Here is a 17,521-nt window from a genome sequence, read left to right on the forward strand (position 1 = left end):
AGGGTAGACATTTGATTTTGACAAGGGCTCATTAGCAATTTAACTGTATTTTCATTTTCCAAACAGATTGCTTCTCTTTACATGTTGTCTCCTTCTTTCCAGAGGCTCCAACAGGCATGAATCACAGCAAAAATCATCAGTTACAGGCCTGTTCTGGTTCCAATATCCGAAGAATTTAAATTCCAACCCATCCACTAGGGGCAAAAAACTAGAAAGCTGAATCCCACTAACACCTTTCGTATTTTATTTTTGAGAAGCTTTATTTGATTGGGGTGATTCCTCTAACATTTATGAAATTAACAAGCATAAAACTTTGTTTTTAAGAGATGAGTAGCTGGGACTACAGGCGCATGCCACTGTGTCCAGCTAAGGTATGTTTTTTAAGCAATGAAATCAACCAGTAAAAACAAGTTTAAATATTTTTCATTCATACACTCAAGGCCTGCTGAGCACCCACTGCATGTATGTTTTACTCGTTCCATTAGAAATGTTTACTAAAAAATGGCCAGGCACAGTGGCTTATGACTGTAATCCCAGCACTTTGGGAGGCCAAGATCGCTTGAGCCCAGGAGTTCAAGACTAGTCTGGGCAACATGGTAAGACTTAAAAAATGAACAAATACAAGAAAGTTAAAAAAAAAAAAAAATGAGGATGTATTAAAGAAAATGCTCCTAATTCTCTTATGTCTTTTCATAGCTGTTTCCACATTCTCATATTCCCTTCTAATCCTTGTCAACATGGAATTTGTTTTATACAGTTGCAATTATGGTCCATTAATACAATCTATTTGTATGTTACCAGTAACAATAATACTAACAGTGAACCCTTATTGAGTATTTACTATGCGCCACACACAGGGCTAAAAGTTTTAGAGATGATCTCATTTACCTTGGGTTATTCACCCAAGGTTTATGGCCAGCAGACGGCAAAGCCTGAATTCCAACCCAGCTCTGCTGACTCCCAAGAACATCCACCTGCACACTGCCTCTTGGGCCTTGTTTATCTGGCAAGTCCTAAACCCCAGACTCATTTGTTCACTTGCTTGCTTCCTCCCTCCTTACCAAAACACAGTATGATCTATCGGTTAAACTCACAGACTGAAACCTCCGGGTTCAAATGCCAGCTCCTCTCTCACTAGCTGTATGACCTTGGGAAAGTATTTAATCTCTCTGTGCCTCAATTTCCATGTTTATAAAATGGGGATAAAGTGCCCATTATAGTGCCCATTTCCTAGGATTCTATCCAGGAGATGATGTGCCTATTTCCTAAGGTTCTTGTAAGTACATTCTGCAAGGACAGCACTCCAAATAGTACAGGCACATGGTTTTGACACTTGTTTCTGTTATTATTGAAATAAAAAGAACCTGTACCTGTTCCCAGGAAGCTCAGAGTCTCTCACAGGCCTTTTCAGTTCCTGGGGCTCTCATATTTCCTCATTCTCCCAGACTCCTCTGACCCTACTCTTCCTCAGGCTCTTACTGCTCCTGTGGGAAATCAGAAAGAGCAGCCAGCAGACAACACCAACTGAGAAGAATGCAGCTGAAATGGCACAGGTCAGTACAGCCAAGAAACACCATGGGCTAATGTTCAGACCCACGGTCTGAAAGCCAGAGCGGGTGTGAATTTCACTCCCGTGTCTCTTTTCTTGGATGATTTTCATCTGCATGACCCATTTGCCCAATGCCCAGTGGTTGTGAAGATACAGAAAAGTCCAGGTACTGCTTTCAGGGAAGTAAGATGTCCTGTGCCAACTCTTCTCACTTCAGGGTCCAAGTCAGAGCGCACAAGGAAAGCAGGTGGGGCTGGCCCGCCAGCAAAAGCTTCAGGAGAGCAAAGGGTTGGCTGACTGGGCTGCAAGGGTAGTGTTCAGAGCCAGCTACCTTGGAGGCCAAGATACTGGAGGAGCTGCATAAAACATGAATTTTGCAGCCAAATAAGAACTGGCCTTCATTCCAGCTCAGCCATTTATTAGATGTATAACACTGGGCAAATTTACTTAACCTCTCTGAATAGCAGTTTCCTCTGCTGTAAAACAGGCTGTGAAAATCCCTACTTTTTTGACAGTTGGGAGGATTAAATGTTTGCACCCCATAGATAACAAAACAAGGAAGGGTGATTTCTCCATCTCTTCTTTGTGGTGGACTGATTATAAAGATCAAGATGTTTTTACTTTTAAATTTTAAAAATATGTAAGAATATTATGCCTTATACTCTAAGGGGTTTTGCTCAAGGTTTATCACTTCCTAATAAAAGTAGGTATAACTACCATTTATTGAGTGCTGACCCTGAGCCAGTACTTATGCTTTACAAGTATAAATGCATTTCAATCCTTATAATAACCCTATCCAACTTCCCCGTTTTACGGAAGAGAAACCTGAGGTTCCACGAAATAAGATAACTTGCTCAAAGTCACAAGGCTAGCCAATGGCAGGCTGGGATTTGATCAGCCCAACTCTAGCACTCATGCTCCTCACCACTATGATGGCTCTCAAAATGGACCCCTCAGACCCTCTCTGTATTTTGATTCTTTGGCTTTCTCCCTCACTAAGCTGTGAGATCCCTATGGGCAAGAACTGGCTCCATCTCAGTCTCCACTGTATCCCCAGGACCTAGCAGTGCTTGGCACCTAGTAGTGGCTTGGAGAGCATTTGTTAAATGAATAAATGAGTGATGGTGTCTCTTTTCTCTGTACAGGAAATGGTGAGGGGCCTACCTTCTTACCCCTAAATGCCAGCAAGCACATATTCTACTAAAAGCACAAGCCCATTGCTGGGGGGCTCTAGAAGGGTTTCAGTTATCATGTACTTAGGGGAACTGTAGAAGCTGGCAAGACATTTTGCTGAGACCGGTTCTGAAAAAATCAGGTCTTTGGACATGCTGTCCCAACACTGCCAGTATCATTTCAGGGGCCTTGCAGCTCCATAGAAGATCCTAGGAGACCAGTCAGCTGGATTTGACTACCTATAGTCACCATCCAGGTTGTCAGATGCCAATTTTTTTCAGGAGAATAGCTGAGGCTAGCCAGAATGTGGCTGGGCAGCACCCTCTAGGCTCTCACTGGGTAGAACAGGATACAGAGAAAGGTCCCCTAGCCACCAAGACCTCTTCCTTATAGCTGAGAAACTTCCAAGGATATGTTAACTAGGAACAATGTTTGTCTGATTAATTTCAAGTATGCCAGATGGGTGAGTGACTAAGAAAGGAACTGTGGCCTCAGATCCTGAGTGAACTCGTTCATGCAGAAGTGACTAATACAGAAGCCACCACCAACCCCAAACAACCACAGGGTTCTGTGCAGCCATGTAAAACAGAATCAGTCAACAGGAGGCTCACAGGACAATCATTCACCTTTGTTCCCTGCACCAGGGGTCCTGCAATCTGAGACTTATCTGGAGCTGGAGTAAGGTCTGAGGCATGCTGGTGGGGTATGTGAGGGTGGGGGGTGAGGGTGGTCGCATCCAGGCAATCATTCTATTAAGGATGTGCCAGATGACCCACAGACTCAGGCCTGACTCCTCAGGAGCTCACAGCTAGTGGGGGTTCAGACAAGAACACAGGTACATAACTAAAACTCTATTGATAAGGGCCCCTTGGTAAGGTGCTATGGGCATCATAAGGAAGCAGTTCCATGGCCCAGTCAGCTCATCTGGAGGAAAAAAATAAAATAAAAAGGAAGCAGTTCCAGACAGAAGACCATCTCCAAATGGTTCTTTATTGAACACCCACTTTGGCTAGGCAGTATTCTCCCCCTGCCCTCTAATCCAGGCTCAGGTACCCCCAGTGGAGTATCCTCAGAAGGTACCTCCCAAGACCAGGAGTAATGAGAGACTGGGCAGAGGGTTAAGGGACAGCAGGGAGAGGGAGGAAAATGAAGACACCAGGGAAAGAAGAGAGGCCTGAACTGGACAGCTGATGCTTTTTCCTGCCCAGCACCCATTCGTCCCTTCTTCAGGTAATATCATCTGCCACAACCACCAGCACCAACTTTCAGTCTCTGTGGGTACATGCCAGGCCTGTCCATTCGGTGTATTCCATCTTCCTGGCTACAATGATGACTTGAGGCTGGATACCTTCCTCGTCTGGACCAATGAGAACCAAATCCAGCAGTTCTGTCAGCAAAGGGGAGCTCTTTTTATCAAAAACTGGTGCTGTGGGGCCGGCCACACTGTGAAGCCCGAGAATAAAGCCAACTCAAATGAAAGCAGAGCTGAGAGCCAAAGAGACAGATCCCAGTTTGGAGTCCTGGGATGCAGCCTGAAGCCCAATCTAGCCCATCCTTTTCAGCTATATGAGCCATAAATTCTTTCTGCCCCAAGTGAACTGGAAAGAGTCCCAACCAAGGTCCTTCCCATTTGGCTGTTCTGGAAGTATTCTGAGGATAAGGAGATTTTCTTCTCTAGGGTTATAAAAGTAATTATGTGGTGACAGGCTGTTCCTAGGTCCCTGGGGTGAGAGCCACCATGGAGACAGAGTCCAGCTCGCCTTTCCTAGGATACACACTCACTACTGTCAACACATCTTCGAATACATCAGCACATAATTATAAACTCCTATTGTTTGTAGTAGCTATTGTTTTCGTCTTCCCACCATTTTGTTTTGGATGAAGAAAAGGTCATGACCCAGACTGGATTAATCATGTGGCCAAACACGCATGGCCATAGTGACTGACCCAAGAGGACATGGAACTCACAACAAACTATTGAGAACTTTGGGAATTTCCAAATTAGAACCGGAAGGGAAGAAACCTTTCATTCAGGGCCCCCAAGCTGGGAGGATGTAGGTCTGGAGCTGTCAGCTGTCATGGCCCTAAATGCATGGAGAAGCTATTTATTTTGGTGGTTTTAATGTATAAACATTTAAAAAATGACAAACTAGAAAGGAATTCTAGATGGAACTAGTGGCAATGATTACATACAGCTATTCTGTTTTGCAACCCCCACAATTGGATATTAGGTCAGGATAGCTCTTGCTAAATTCTAACCTTCAAGACTGAACTGTTCTGCCCTATTCACTTGCAGATCAGAGCATTAAGCAAAGACAACCTGCTTAGCCTCTAACTTCTAAATCTTCTTTCTAAGCTAAGAGGTCAGAGCAGAACCAGGAAAGATTGTGCTATCTGGTCAGAAGGAGATGGTAAGAACAGCCCTAGCAACTTCATTTACTCCTGGGCTCTGTGCCCACAAACTGATTTTACGAGCCCTTCATGTATATATGCGAATGGACTCTGAGTACAGACATTTTGGTGTGAATTGTGGAGTTTATGGCAAATACAGGGTAGGTTGAATGGTTCTAGGCCAGGGAGCAAGAGTTCACAAATGCGGTGTCTTCAATGAAATAAGGTAAGTACCTTGAGGCAAGGAGTAACTGCCTGACTAATGCATTCACATGAGAGACTCAAATCTAACACTTGGCAAAATTACAATCTGGGATGCTGAGGTCCCCACTTTTAGTGAAAGCCAAAGGCCCCAGGTCAAAATGCTAAAAAGTCTTTTACTAACTACCCTAGGACAGCTAAGGTCATTTTGGGAAGGAAAGAAACACTAATCACCCCTACCCTCAAGTTTTAAGAGCCAACAGGAATCTGGGCTCTGAAAAGTCACAAACACCTTTCCCAGGATTATGAACAATTGCCAACAACTGGCCAAATGTGTTAGCAGCAGAAAAGCTGGGCATTACCTGTGTGAGAGGCTCTCAGCATGGGTAGTGTATGGCCATGAGCAGCACACCAGCTACACAGCCTCCACACCGGAAGGATGCTGCTGCTCTGCAGATCCGTTTCAGGCAGGATCCAGCCATCCACAGGACCAAGGGGCTGGAGCGTTGGGAACAGATGATTCTGTGTTCCACAGATAATGGTACAAAGTGACTGTTCACAGATAAGGTGTAAGCACAGCATTTGAAGACAACTCCTCCAGATAGTCTGTCTGTTAGTAAATTCTTAAGAGGTTAGAGCCTTGAGGATTGAGAAATTCTAAAGAAATTTTTTAAAAGGAGGAGGGTGGTAGATGTCAAACACAAGAGAGTTTTTTCTAGGTGCTGACTGGCTCACTTTGTCCTCAGGTTCATCTTAGAGCTCAAGCAGATTCAAGACATGAGGCAGAGATGCTAGACTTGTGTCAGCGGCAAAAACTTCTGGTAGTAGCTCTTGGTGACGTCAATCATCAGCTCCTGAGTGCACTCCGGGAGCTCCCCTGAGAAGAGTCCTGGGGAAAGAAAGACCCAGCTCTAACAAGCTTAAAGAAGTTACAAGAGATTAAGATATTTCTCTGGCAATATCCCTCTCACTTCAATCAGATGCATGTCTGACAATCACTTAAACAATTGCTGGGGCTGTTCTGGTCCAGCGCTTGCTAAGAACAGCTAAACTTTTTCACAGCAGGACCCCAATATGGAGAAAGTACTAAACAAAAGTCTTTCCTTCCTCCTCTGCAAAAGCAGAGATGCAGGACACGGTAGAATGGCCAAATGCCTCCCCAAAGAATCTGAATGATGATTCTGTTCATCTTAGAAACTCAGATTCAATGATCTGAGAGATGAGATTTATTTTTTAATTGGAAAAACAATTAAACCACCCAGTGGTAGGTATCATATACTGTCAAATCTCTCTGTTCATATCATTTTCCATCTGTGAATTTATGACATGCTTCTGTATATGCTACATGATTTCAGCTGTGTAAAACAACATGGAGAAGAAGATACTGTCTTGGGGTAGGGCTAAGGCAATGTGAGGTTTTCTTCTTCCTTCTGCTTTTCAGTGTTTTCCAAGTTTTCTGAGAGAAGTATGTATCACTTTTGTTTCCTCACGTTTTATAATTTGGAACTCCAGGCTCCTGATGAGCTTTACTTGTGAGTATTCTATCAGCCAAGGTCTGGAGATAATGTATTAATATTTGCCCCTCTAAGGTATCCTCAAGGTATTGCTGGTCTTAGACCATGCTTTATACTAACTTTTCAGTCTGGGAATTCCTGGGCCATGTGGAATGTATAAATTAAACTCATGACCAATGTGAGGGTAAGCCCAGCATTAAAATTCTCTAGACAGACTTTTTCTACCCAGAGCCTAGGCCAGGCAAGAAATGCTTTCCTGTACATTCCCTGTGTTGGCAGCAGATTTGTTTTACATCGACTTTTCCTTGAGAGGGAATCCTTTAAAGAGTTATCTGAGGATCTCTCTGTCATGTGTGGATCCAAAGCTTTATTTCCGTCCTGACATGAGTATCACCCCTAAAACCATTCTATGATGAAGACAGCATTAACCCGTGCAATCTCACAGCCTGGGCTTAGTTTCCTCTTTGTGTTTGGCCCTTCATAATTTCCTTATTTGCTGGTGAACCTAATTATGCATTTAAACAGTTTAAATGTTAGGTAGCATTTCCAGGTACTTCGTACGGGTGAATTTCTAAGTTAGCTCTATCAACATATTGCCAGAGATAGGAATTGTATGCATTACTCTTGTGATGGAAAATATAATTGAGTTTTAGGAAGTTAAAATAAATCAACACGCAAGGTTACCTGGGCAGCCTGAGAAGACAGTGAATGGTGGGACCACAGTTTCTGGAGGTAATACCGTGTTGTCAAGAATTTTGCAGCAGTCTTTCAACACACATCGGCGCCCCTGAAATTAAAATCTTGTTAATAGGAAATAGATCAGGAAATGGGAGTAAAAGTTGTCTAGTCTACTGTGTGAAAGGCTCCTTTCTATTTTCCCCATTCATGATATCATGTAATAGCAGTGACAAGAGGCTTGGTTGCAATTTCCTGCTTCAGGTGGTACCTGACGAGGAGGAGGCAGCAAGGTTGTGACAGTGTGTGTTTGTGTACATTTGCGGGGGAAGGCTGTATGCTAGAGACAGGACAAAATGTCTCAGGCATTACAGACTGAATTTCAGTCTTTCGTGAGCTCTGTTGAATTTTCCCTTTGATTTAGTGGACGTTTGTGCTTTTGCTTGTCCAGCATCCATTCCCCTTTCTTCTGGTAACAGAACCTGTATTTTCCTTGGTAACCCTCCCATCCCCATCTCATCCATGTGCTTCACCCCACAGCCCACACACCAAACCCCAAGCCTGGACACAGTAACAGGTGTTGGGGATCAGCATATGACCCCAATTAGTCTGATGGACCCCAACCTCAGGGTTTTTGCTGGGACTGCTGGGGAAAGCAGCACTTCCCACTGGGGTTTCCAGAGGACAGGCTGGAAGACTGGAATAGGCATCTTATTTCCATGAAGGAAGAACCTGTCTGAGAGTGAACCTCCCAGAGGAAAGCAGCACAGAGATGGAGACTAATTCTTACAACATGGGCTGAAGCCCTGAAGCCATTTGGCCATGACATTAGGATCTACTCCTGTAGTCTTGGTTTACATTCACCACCCATTCCACTCTGCACCCACCAGCTTAAGGTTGGTTGGTTGGTTTGCTCCTTTGTCGATTCAAACTGGAAAAATCCTGACAAATTCATTTGGATATGAAACTATTAGTTCACTTGTTCTCCCACAGGTGAGTGATAGTCATGTGGATGTTTGAACCTCATCCCAGACTTTAACCACTGTCACCACTTTTCAATTCTGCCATGATCCACTGCATTTGGAGAGCAAGAAATAAGGTCTGAGAGACTCATCTGTTTCATGGGCTAAGGGAAAAGTAGGGCTTCTGTGTACAGTTTACAGCTGTACCTCAGACTCCTTGCTGAGGAAATCAAAGTTTTGGTCATTTTTGACTGCATTTACATCAGGACCTGTTAGTTCACTGGTATCCTGGCTAGACAATCAGAAAATATACCTGACTGAGAGTGTGGAAATCTTTACAAATACCAGGACAATGCTAACCAGTCCAGATCTCAGATTTTAGCAAAGAACATGAAGACGACACTTTGATTTGGTTGTGTTTAAATTTTTCCCCACTATTAAACACTTAAATCATATGTTTTTCTAGGAAAAGGTAGATTGCTAAATGAACTTCTTATGAAAGCATGTGAATTTCCCAAGTGGCTCTGCATTTCCTAAGCGGCTGATCTCTCTCCAGCGAAGTAGATAACAGCCCTGACAATACTTGACAACATCTTTAGCTCAAAAGCACATTATGACTATAGTTCTTCATTCTTCCTTGTAAAGTCCTCTTCCATGGGTTACCTGCTAGTGGCAATTTCAAAAATATGGCAACTAACTATCTTCCCTGGTGACCTCAAATTAACATAAACCCAAAGAATTCCTGTCATGACTAAGCTCCTACTAACTCAGATTAAGTTCATGAGGCACTGAGTAAAAGGACACCCAACGGGCTACGTGAGGCATGATATAGTCCCATGGAGGGATCCACACACAAAGGGCCCTGGAAAAGAAGACTAGTTGATGGGATATTTTCACTGTGTATACCAGCCACCATGCAGCCTGAAGGCACCTGCTCTGACCACTGGTTGGCCATTTTGCCCACTTAAGAGAAATAATGCTTAACTGGGTTTCAGAAGCTGTCTGGGTAAACTGATCAATCAAATTAAACATTCAAAATGTAGGTATTTCTTAGGCATAAATGTACTGGCAATAGCTGAGGAAGTAAAAGCTGAAACCACTTTTTTTGGGGGGTGGTGGTGGGGGGATGGAGTCTCACTCTGTTGCCCAGACTGGAGTGCAGTGGCATGATCTTGGCTCACTGCAACCTCCACCTCCTGGGTTCAAGCAATTCTCCTGTCTCAGCCTCCCAAGTAGCTGGGATTACAGGCACGCGCCACCACGGCTAGTTAATTTTTTTGTATTTTTAGTAGAGACAGGGTTTCACCATGTTGGCCAGGCTGGTCTTGAACTCCTGGCCTCAAGTGATCCTCCTGCCTCGGCCTCCCCAAGTGCTGGGATTACAGGCATGAGCCACTGCGCCCGGCCTGAAACTACTTCTTTAATCTTCCCTAGAGAGTTTTCCAAGGAGTTAACAACTGCAGCCGTGCTGCTAATACTACAGCTACCTATATATCCTGTGCAAGAAAGTTAGCATCTTGGAGCCTTGGTTTCCTCATCTGTGAAACAGAATGGAAAACCAATCTGCAGGGGGGTTGTCATAGAGAGAATAAATGTAAAACTCATAGTACAGCAACAGTGCCTATAAATATTGCTTGTTAAGCTTTTCCTTCAGGCATCTGGGCAATTCTGATGAACACCTCCATCTTCACATATCCAAACAGAAGTTAAGACCACCACATGGGATGTTATAGAAAGGATCTATGTGTCATGGGGACGGCTGGACTAAAAGAGTTACTTTCAGTGTTGAAGTTCTAGAATTCTAAAAGAATCTCTCCTGAGATTGAGTATTTGTCAAGGCTCAGCAAGTACTGCCAATATGGAACAATGACTATTATCATGAAGTGATGTATTAAAAAGTGGCATAAAAACAAGAGCACCTGACAGCAGGATTAGAATTTCTTAAGCACTGGGAATAGAACTTGGATTTAACCTTTCAGACATTTTGCTCTGAGAATAAACGACAGGGTTATACAACTAGGCTACTGCGGTAATATCTTCACTTTGCTAAGGAAAATATCAGAAAACCCCAGCTGGAAGGCTAGTTTTTGCCAAGCAATTAGGGTGAGGGAAGAGGATGAACTTTACTAACTTTCCCCTTGTCCCAAAGACTTTCTGTTCACCTTTGCTGTACCCTCATAGTTCCTGGAATGTAAACTGTTTGGTTTCTGCAAGTTTTTTGATATTTCAGGGTCTGAGTCTTATCCAGGGCAGAGAGCTGGCTCCATATTAATGGGAACGGTCATTAAAGAAACAGAGTCTTGGCTTTTCCTAGAGTTTAGTCTGGAGTACAAATCTAAAATGCAGAAAACATTTTCCCTACACATGCTTCTCATAAATTCCATCTGAAATCAAGCTCATCATCTAAGAAATCACAGGAAATCCAACTTGTTAAGCCTTGGTTGGGTTAAATCAACCTATTCCTAGGCTCCAGTGGACCAGGGTCCGACAGATTCTGCTGAGCAAGGGGCCCGCTTGCACCCTGAATTACACGTAAATGCCTTTTGATGACTCGAACCCTTCCTTACGCATGCGAATCCCTTTCCTGAAATGCTTGTCCTCCCCCAATTTCAACTCAGCCTTCAGATTTCCTTATTCCCATTAGACTGTAAGCTCCATGAAGTAAGGCAACAAGTAGGCCATATAGCAGCATAGCTAATAATCATATTGCCTGGGTTTAAATCCCAGGTCTACTGCTTTCTAGCCCTATCAAATCCCTTAACTTTTGTTTTTTTTAAAAAAGAAAGAATCTTGCTTTGTTGCCCAGGCTGGTCTTGAACTCCTGGGGTCAAGGGATCCTCCTGCCTTGGCCTCCCAAAGTGCTGGGATTACAGATGACAGTCATCACACCTGGCCCCAAATCCCTTAATATTTAAGGTCATCAGTCTTCTCATTTGCAAATAGGGATAACACGTAACACCTTTGAATGGTTGTGAGGATTAAATGAAATCATCCAAGGAAAGCGTTTAACATTATATAGAGGAGGCTTGATAAACGCTTGCCAGTATTAATGTCTAGAAAATATTCCAAATCTTTTTATTTATTTATTATTTTTAAGACAGTGTCTCGCTTTGTTGCCCAGACTGGAAAGCAGTGGTGCAATCTTGGCTCTTTGCAACCTCCGCCTCCTGGGTTCAAGTGATTTTCCTGCCTCAGCCTCCCGAGTAGCTGGGACTACAGGCATGCACCACCATGGCCAGCTAATTTTTGTATTTTTCTAGAGACAGGGTTTTACCATGTTGGCCAGACTGGTCTCAAACTCGTGACCTCAAGTGATCCACCCACCTCAACCTCCCAAAAAGCTGGAATTACAGGCATGAGCCATTACGCCCGGCTGAAAAAAATTCCATATCTGTCAAGAAAAATCCAACTATGGGAAGACGAAACCACTGCTACCCTGCTTGGTCACAGAAACAGGGTCCCATTGATGTGAGGGATAGGAGCTGGAGGGAAAGTGAGGCTGCTTTGCCAGCCAAGTCATCATACTCACAATCACACAGTTCTTCCCAACATGAACGTAGGAACCAATCTGAGCTGCGTTGACCACACAATCTTCCTCAATAAAGACATGGTCCCCAATATGTAAAGGAAAGAATGCAACACTAGAAGAGGAAAAGAAGATGAACAAAGAAAGGTCAAGATGATGTACTTTGGGTCAAGGTTTATAGAATTACAGATCATAATCTGAACTTTATCATCTTAGCAAGACTGTCCCCAGCAAGGAAAGAAACCTCAGGCTAGAAAAATTATACAATATTGAAGAAAATGAACGTGATTACTAGTTCAAAATTGCAATAGTACACCAAAGAAATATGCAAGGAAAAACCAAGGCAGGAGGGGCAAGATCTTCAAAGCTAAAAGAGCAGGTACCAAATAAAAATCAATGAACGTTTGTTCATTCCCACTTCCTTTGAAAATGCTCACAGATCACATTTTTACTAACGTGCCCTATAATGTTCCAGGGAATTGACATTAGGATCATGAGTTATAATTTCCACATTCAGCATTCTAAAAATTTATTCATTCACAGATTTCAGTGAGTGCCTACTATGTGCCAGACTCAATGGTAGAAATCAGGGCTACAACCATGACAAAAGAGATAGAACCCTGTCCACGAGCAGCTTACAATCAAGAAAAAAGATTAAATAGTAAGTAGTGACAACTATGATAAGGGATACAGAAACACAGTATCAAGTTATGAGCACATATAACAAGGAGACGTTACCTAGTCCACGGCTTTAGGAAAAACTTAATTGACTTTGAGTAGGAGTCAGCAGGCTTTCTCCAGATATCTGACATCATTCCCATCCCATTCTCTAGGGTTCCTCAAATGTCACTGACAGTGGTTCTGTGATCACATTTATACGTAATTTCTATACCTTGGGATGTAAAATATTTGGACTGGAATGAATATAAAGTGCTAGATGCTCATTAGCTCCTTCCAATTCTGTTCTATTTTTTCAGAATATTTTTTCAGAGATGATACCTGTCCTCTATGAACCTATAATTCGTTTAAATCTTCCTTAACCATTACTATTTTTGGTCTGTACCTCCTGTGCAGCAATGCATTCCTTGATCTCATCACGGTCTGTAGCAGTACTGACAGTTCTTTAATTTTTAAATTTAAGATTCCAAGTTCGATAGTATTATCTGATTCTGGTATGAAATGCAGGTAGAAAAAAATCCACATTCAGCTTCTATTCACGTTTTGCTATTTACACTTTCATATTTCTGCATTTCTCACATGTACTATTCCTACTTACACATCCCTTCATTCAGCAATAAAACCCTTGTTCACTCCTGGTGCTTTTCCTGTGCCATATCCAACCCAATAATGCTGTTAATCAACATCTCTAGTAGTGTTTCAGTCACACCGTATAAAACCATAAAAGGGTACCAGGAGGTTTTCTGGTTTCCCCCTAATAGCCTTCAAAGCTAATCATGTGAATTTTTTATAATGATTCCCTCATCCAGTTCTTGTATGTCATGGAAAGCCTAGAATCCAATATCATTACTGGACATGTGGGATTATTTCTGCATGATACACTTCTAGGTATTATCATTAGTTTGAGTTAATTGCTCCCTTTTCTGTTCCTTCCTAACCATGTTCATACCTCTGTGACAGGTGTATCACACCATATAGTAGCTGTCACATGTCACTATCTGATTATGTTAATTGTTTCTACAACTAGACTTTGGGAACTTTGAGGCAGGAATCTTATTTTATCTATCTTTATATATTCTCAGCTTATAACCTAGCTGTGGGCATGAAGAAGGTACTCAATAAATGCTGACTTATTGGATGAAATGAAGATGGATGCCAGGAGGGCAATTAGCCAAGGAGGAGAGAGGTAAAGAGGCAAAGAGAATACTTTTAGCACCATATCAGCTATGGTGGTCAGTTTGCCTGCTCTGTCCATGGCCTTTCTTGGATAGTCTTTATTCCCACTGAAGGATCAGTGGACCTGACCTGACTCTGCCCTTTGGGTCAAAGCTGTTCAGATCATGGATACTTAAGGTGAGCCAATCAGATTCTCTCTCTCAGGAGTTTGGAAATGACACATAAAGTCTCTAGTTGGTGTCTGCTGGAAGCCTAAATGGAGAAATGATATAAATTAGAATGTGAGTCAGCAAGGTAGTCTCCATGAACAAATGGGGCAGGTATCTGTGAGAGAGAAAAGGGAAGTAGAAATGCAGAGAGAAGGGCAGTATAGAAGAAAAAATACAATCTCAGATACAGAGAGGGATAGGTAGACAAAACTGTCTTGATTCCAGCTAGCTGTCCAATTCCAGGTTCTGGTCCCTTGTGAGGCCTGGCTTGCTCCTTTTCCTGCTCTTAGGTTCCATTATATATGCCAGTCTGTTTGATCAGAAACCCCTTGCTTTTGCCAGTGTATAAGTGGATTCTGTTTGTGGCAACCAATCATCAACCAGACTGAGACAACCACCAGCAAAATTGTGTTCATTATGGTGAACTCTTACTTAGTGCTTCAAACAACAGGATGGACCTCGTCATTATACCACAATTCAACACATGGACCATACCACCAGTGGCAGCTTCTTGCCCAAGACTTGAACAAGTAATTAAATTACATACCCTTTGCTGAATTTCTTGAATGGTGGCCTTATGACACTACGACTTTTTACAACACAATGACGTCCAACTCTTACGTTTGCCAGATCCCCTCGGATAATACAGTCATTCATCACAATGGTCTGTAAGACAAAGCAAATTTTAAAAAATTAGCAACATAGTCTAAGACGTAACAAAAAAGAGTAGATAACAAGATACTGATTCTGAGTTATGTTACAATCCACTCTGACAGAACGTTACAAATGTTCCGCCAAAAGGAGTAACTTGTAAGGTAAAAAGAGAACTGCCCTCATGACAGTGACTGCAGTTAGCGATGTTCCTAGTAAATCATAAGCTTTGCCCTTAATCCCCCATGAATAGAACTCACTGAATGAGCACTTAGTGAGAACACCTAAAGCAGATCTGGCTTATGTGTCTCTTTAGATTCACTCAGGTAGGTCCTTGTGCCTCCGAAGCCTTGGCTGCTTGCTTATCAAGAGTTCTGGCTGCTCTACCTTTGTCTTCTTTCTTAACAGTACTACCTCCAGCTCCATGCTCCCAGAGGTGGACCCAATGGAGTTCTGGTTCATCTTCCAACCTCTGAACTCAGATTCTAAGTGCTACACTGCAGCAGAGTGTAAGATGTGGCTTCCCCAGAAGTTGCTGAGAGGGGCTGAGTAACACAACCTGTAAGTCTGGGAGGATTAATGCCTTATACTTGGTAAAGAGTAGGCACCCTCAAAATGTCTGCTGAATAAATAAATGGGGTTAAAAAGTGAATATGCTGGAGTTGTAACTGGAAAAAGTAAGCAAGGGACATGCAAGTAGATTATGAGGAATTATGTATGCTAAGCACAGAAGCTTAGGCATTTTTCCTAGAGGATATAAAGAGTCAACAAAATACTTTATTTCATTAAAAATTTTTTTCTGGCCAGGTGTGGTAGCTTACACCTGTAATCCCAACACTTTGGGAAGCTGAAGCAGGCAGATCACCTAAGGTCAGGAGTTCGAGACCAGCCTGGCCAACATGGTGAAACCCCATCTCTACTAAAAATACAAAAATTAGCCAGACATGGTGGCAGGTACCTGCAGTTAATCCCAGCTACTTGGGAGGCTGAGGCATGAGAATTGCTTGAACCTGGGAGGCAGGGGTTGCAGTGAGCCGAGATCACCCCATTGCACTCCAGCCTGGGCAAAAAGAGTGAGATTTTGCCTCAAAAAAAAAAAAAAAAAAATTTTTTTTTTTTTTTTTTTTTTTTTTTTTTTTTTTTTTTGAGACGGAGTCTCACTCTGTCGCCCAGGCTGGAGTGCAGTGGCCGGATCTCAGCTCACTGCAAGCTCCGTCTCCTGGGTTCACGCCATTCTCCTGCCTCAGCCTCCTGAGTAGCTGGGACTACAGGCGCCCGCCGCCTCGCCCGGCTAGTTTTTTGTATTTTTTAGTAGAGACGGGGTTTCACCGGGTTAGCCAGGATGGTCTCGATCTCCTGACCTCGTGATCCGCCCGTCTCGGCCTCCCAAAGTGCTGGGATTACAGGCTTGAGCCACTGCGCCCGGCCTGAAAATTTTTTTTTTTTAAGACACAGGGTCTCACTCTATTGCCCAGGCTGCAGTGTAGTGGCACAATCATAGCTCACTGCAACCTTGAGCTGCTGGGCTCAAGGGATCCTCCCGCCTAAGCCTTCTGAGCACCTGGTACTACAGGTGTATGCCACCACATCCCACTAATTTTTAAATGTTTTGTAGAGATGGGAGTCTCGCTATGTTGCCCACACTGGTCTTGAACCCCTAGGCTCATGCAATCAATCCTCCAACTCTGGTCTCCCAAAGTGCTGGGATTGCAGGCATTAGACACTGCACTTGGCCCCAGTATTTTAAACAGAGGATTAACATACATAAATTTCCATATTATTACTACTACTGTGGAAGCACCCTGGCATCTGCATGGGGGGATGCAGGTGAGAGACTTGAGGAAAACTGACCCTTTAGATGACTACAATGGATCAAGGTAAAAATACATAGTCTTTTTTTTTTTTTTTTTTGAGACGGAGTCTTGCTCTGTCACTCAGGCTGGAGTGCAGTGGCGTGATCTTGGGTCACTGCAACCCCACCTCCCAGGTTCAAGCAATTCTCCTGCCTCAGCCTCCCCAGTAGCTGGAATTACAGGCATCCGCCACCACGCCTGGCTCATTTTTATATTTTTAGTAGAGACAGGGTTTCACCATGTTGGCTAGGCTGGTCTTGAACTCCTGACCTCAAGTGATCCTCCCAAAGTGCTGGGATTATAGGCATGAGCCACTGCACCCAGCCTATAATGGATCTTATCTAAAGCAATAACTATACATATAGAAAGAAAAAATAAATCGTAAAAATATATAAATTAATAATAAAAGTAAATTAATCTGATTAAGCCTCTAGATTTAACAACCAATTTCAAGGAAGGAGGGAGATAAGGACCTTATTAGGCAACTCCATATAGACATAATCAGCCAAATTCAGCAGCTGGAGAATTCAACTGGACAGTGGTCCAGTTTCTGCAACATATAAATGGCATGGAAAGACAAAAGGGTTGGGAAAAGAAAACTGTTACAGATTAAAAGAGACTTAAGAGACATATCAACCAAATACAATGTGTGCAGCATCATGTTTGGATTCTGCTTTGAACAAACCAACTGGAAAAAGATATCCTGAGATACTGGGAAGACTGAATATGGACTGAGGATTAGATGATATTAAGGAAGTACTGGAGTTTTTATAATATTAACATGATAACAGTGATACTCTACTCATTTTTGTTTGTTTATGGAGACAGGGTCTTGCTCTGTCACTCAGGCTGGAGTGCAGTGGCCTGATTATAGTTCACTGTAACTTTGAACTCCTGGGCTCAAGAGATCCTTCTGTCTCAGCCTCCAAGTAGCTGGGACTACAGGTACATGCCACCAGATCT

At 42.9% G+C, this 17,521-nt stretch overlaps 5 protein-coding genes across 17 annotated transcripts in view; 2 read left to right on the forward strand and 3 right to left on the reverse strand.

The window, feature by feature from the left end:
- PLK1 (polo like kinase 1) overlaps positions 1-5,770 on the reverse strand; it is a 24,293-nt gene extending 18,523 nt beyond the window's left edge. The window contains exons 1-2 of one of the 3 annotated variants that reach the window (XM_050773835.1): positions 5,677-5,770; positions 1,371-1,484 (exon numbers count right to left, since the gene is read on the reverse strand). The gene's annotated coding sequence lies outside the window, so the exon portion shown is untranslated. Of the gene's footprint in view, positions 1-1,370; positions 3,589-5,676 lie in introns of those variants that run through there. The other 2 variants (XM_050773836.1, XM_050773834.1) reach the window with 2 other exon arrangements.
- NDUFAB1 (NADH:ubiquinone oxidoreductase subunit AB1) overlaps positions 1-17,521 on the forward strand; it is a 1,133,838-nt gene that overhangs the window by 1,045,387 nt on the left and 70,930 nt on the right. The gene's annotated exons all lie outside the window — the stretch shown is intronic.
- CHP2 (calcineurin like EF-hand protein 2) overlaps positions 1-17,521 on the reverse strand; it is a 256,785-nt gene that overhangs the window by 86,538 nt on the left and 152,726 nt on the right. The gene's annotated exons all lie outside the window — the stretch shown is intronic.
- The window catches only part of EARS2 (glutamyl-tRNA synthetase 2, mitochondrial), a 174,499-nt gene that overhangs the window by 26,839 nt on the left and 130,139 nt on the right, over positions 1-17,521 (forward strand). The window lies entirely within an intron of this gene.
- The window catches only part of DCTN5 (dynactin subunit 5), a 29,182-nt gene continuing 15,340 nt past the window's right edge, over positions 3,680-17,521 (reverse strand). The window contains exons 3-6 of the mRNA XM_050773847.1: positions 14,602-14,720; positions 11,995-12,106; positions 7,513-7,615; positions 3,680-6,203 (exon numbers count right to left, since the gene is read on the reverse strand). Of these exons, the coding sequence (XP_050629804.1) occupies positions 6,106-6,203; positions 7,513-7,615; positions 11,995-12,106; positions 14,602-14,720 (432 nt within the window). The 3' untranslated portion in view covers positions 3,680-6,105. The remainder of the gene's footprint in view (positions 6,204-7,512; positions 7,616-11,994; positions 12,107-14,601; positions 14,721-17,521) is intronic.

The sequence above is a fragment of the Macaca thibetana genome, chromosome 20 (assembly GCF_024542745.1).
Source record: "Macaca thibetana thibetana isolate TM-01 chromosome 20, ASM2454274v1, whole genome shotgun sequence".
In the NCBI taxonomy this organism is placed as follows: Eukaryota; Metazoa; Chordata; class Mammalia; order Primates; family Cercopithecidae; genus Macaca; species Macaca thibetana.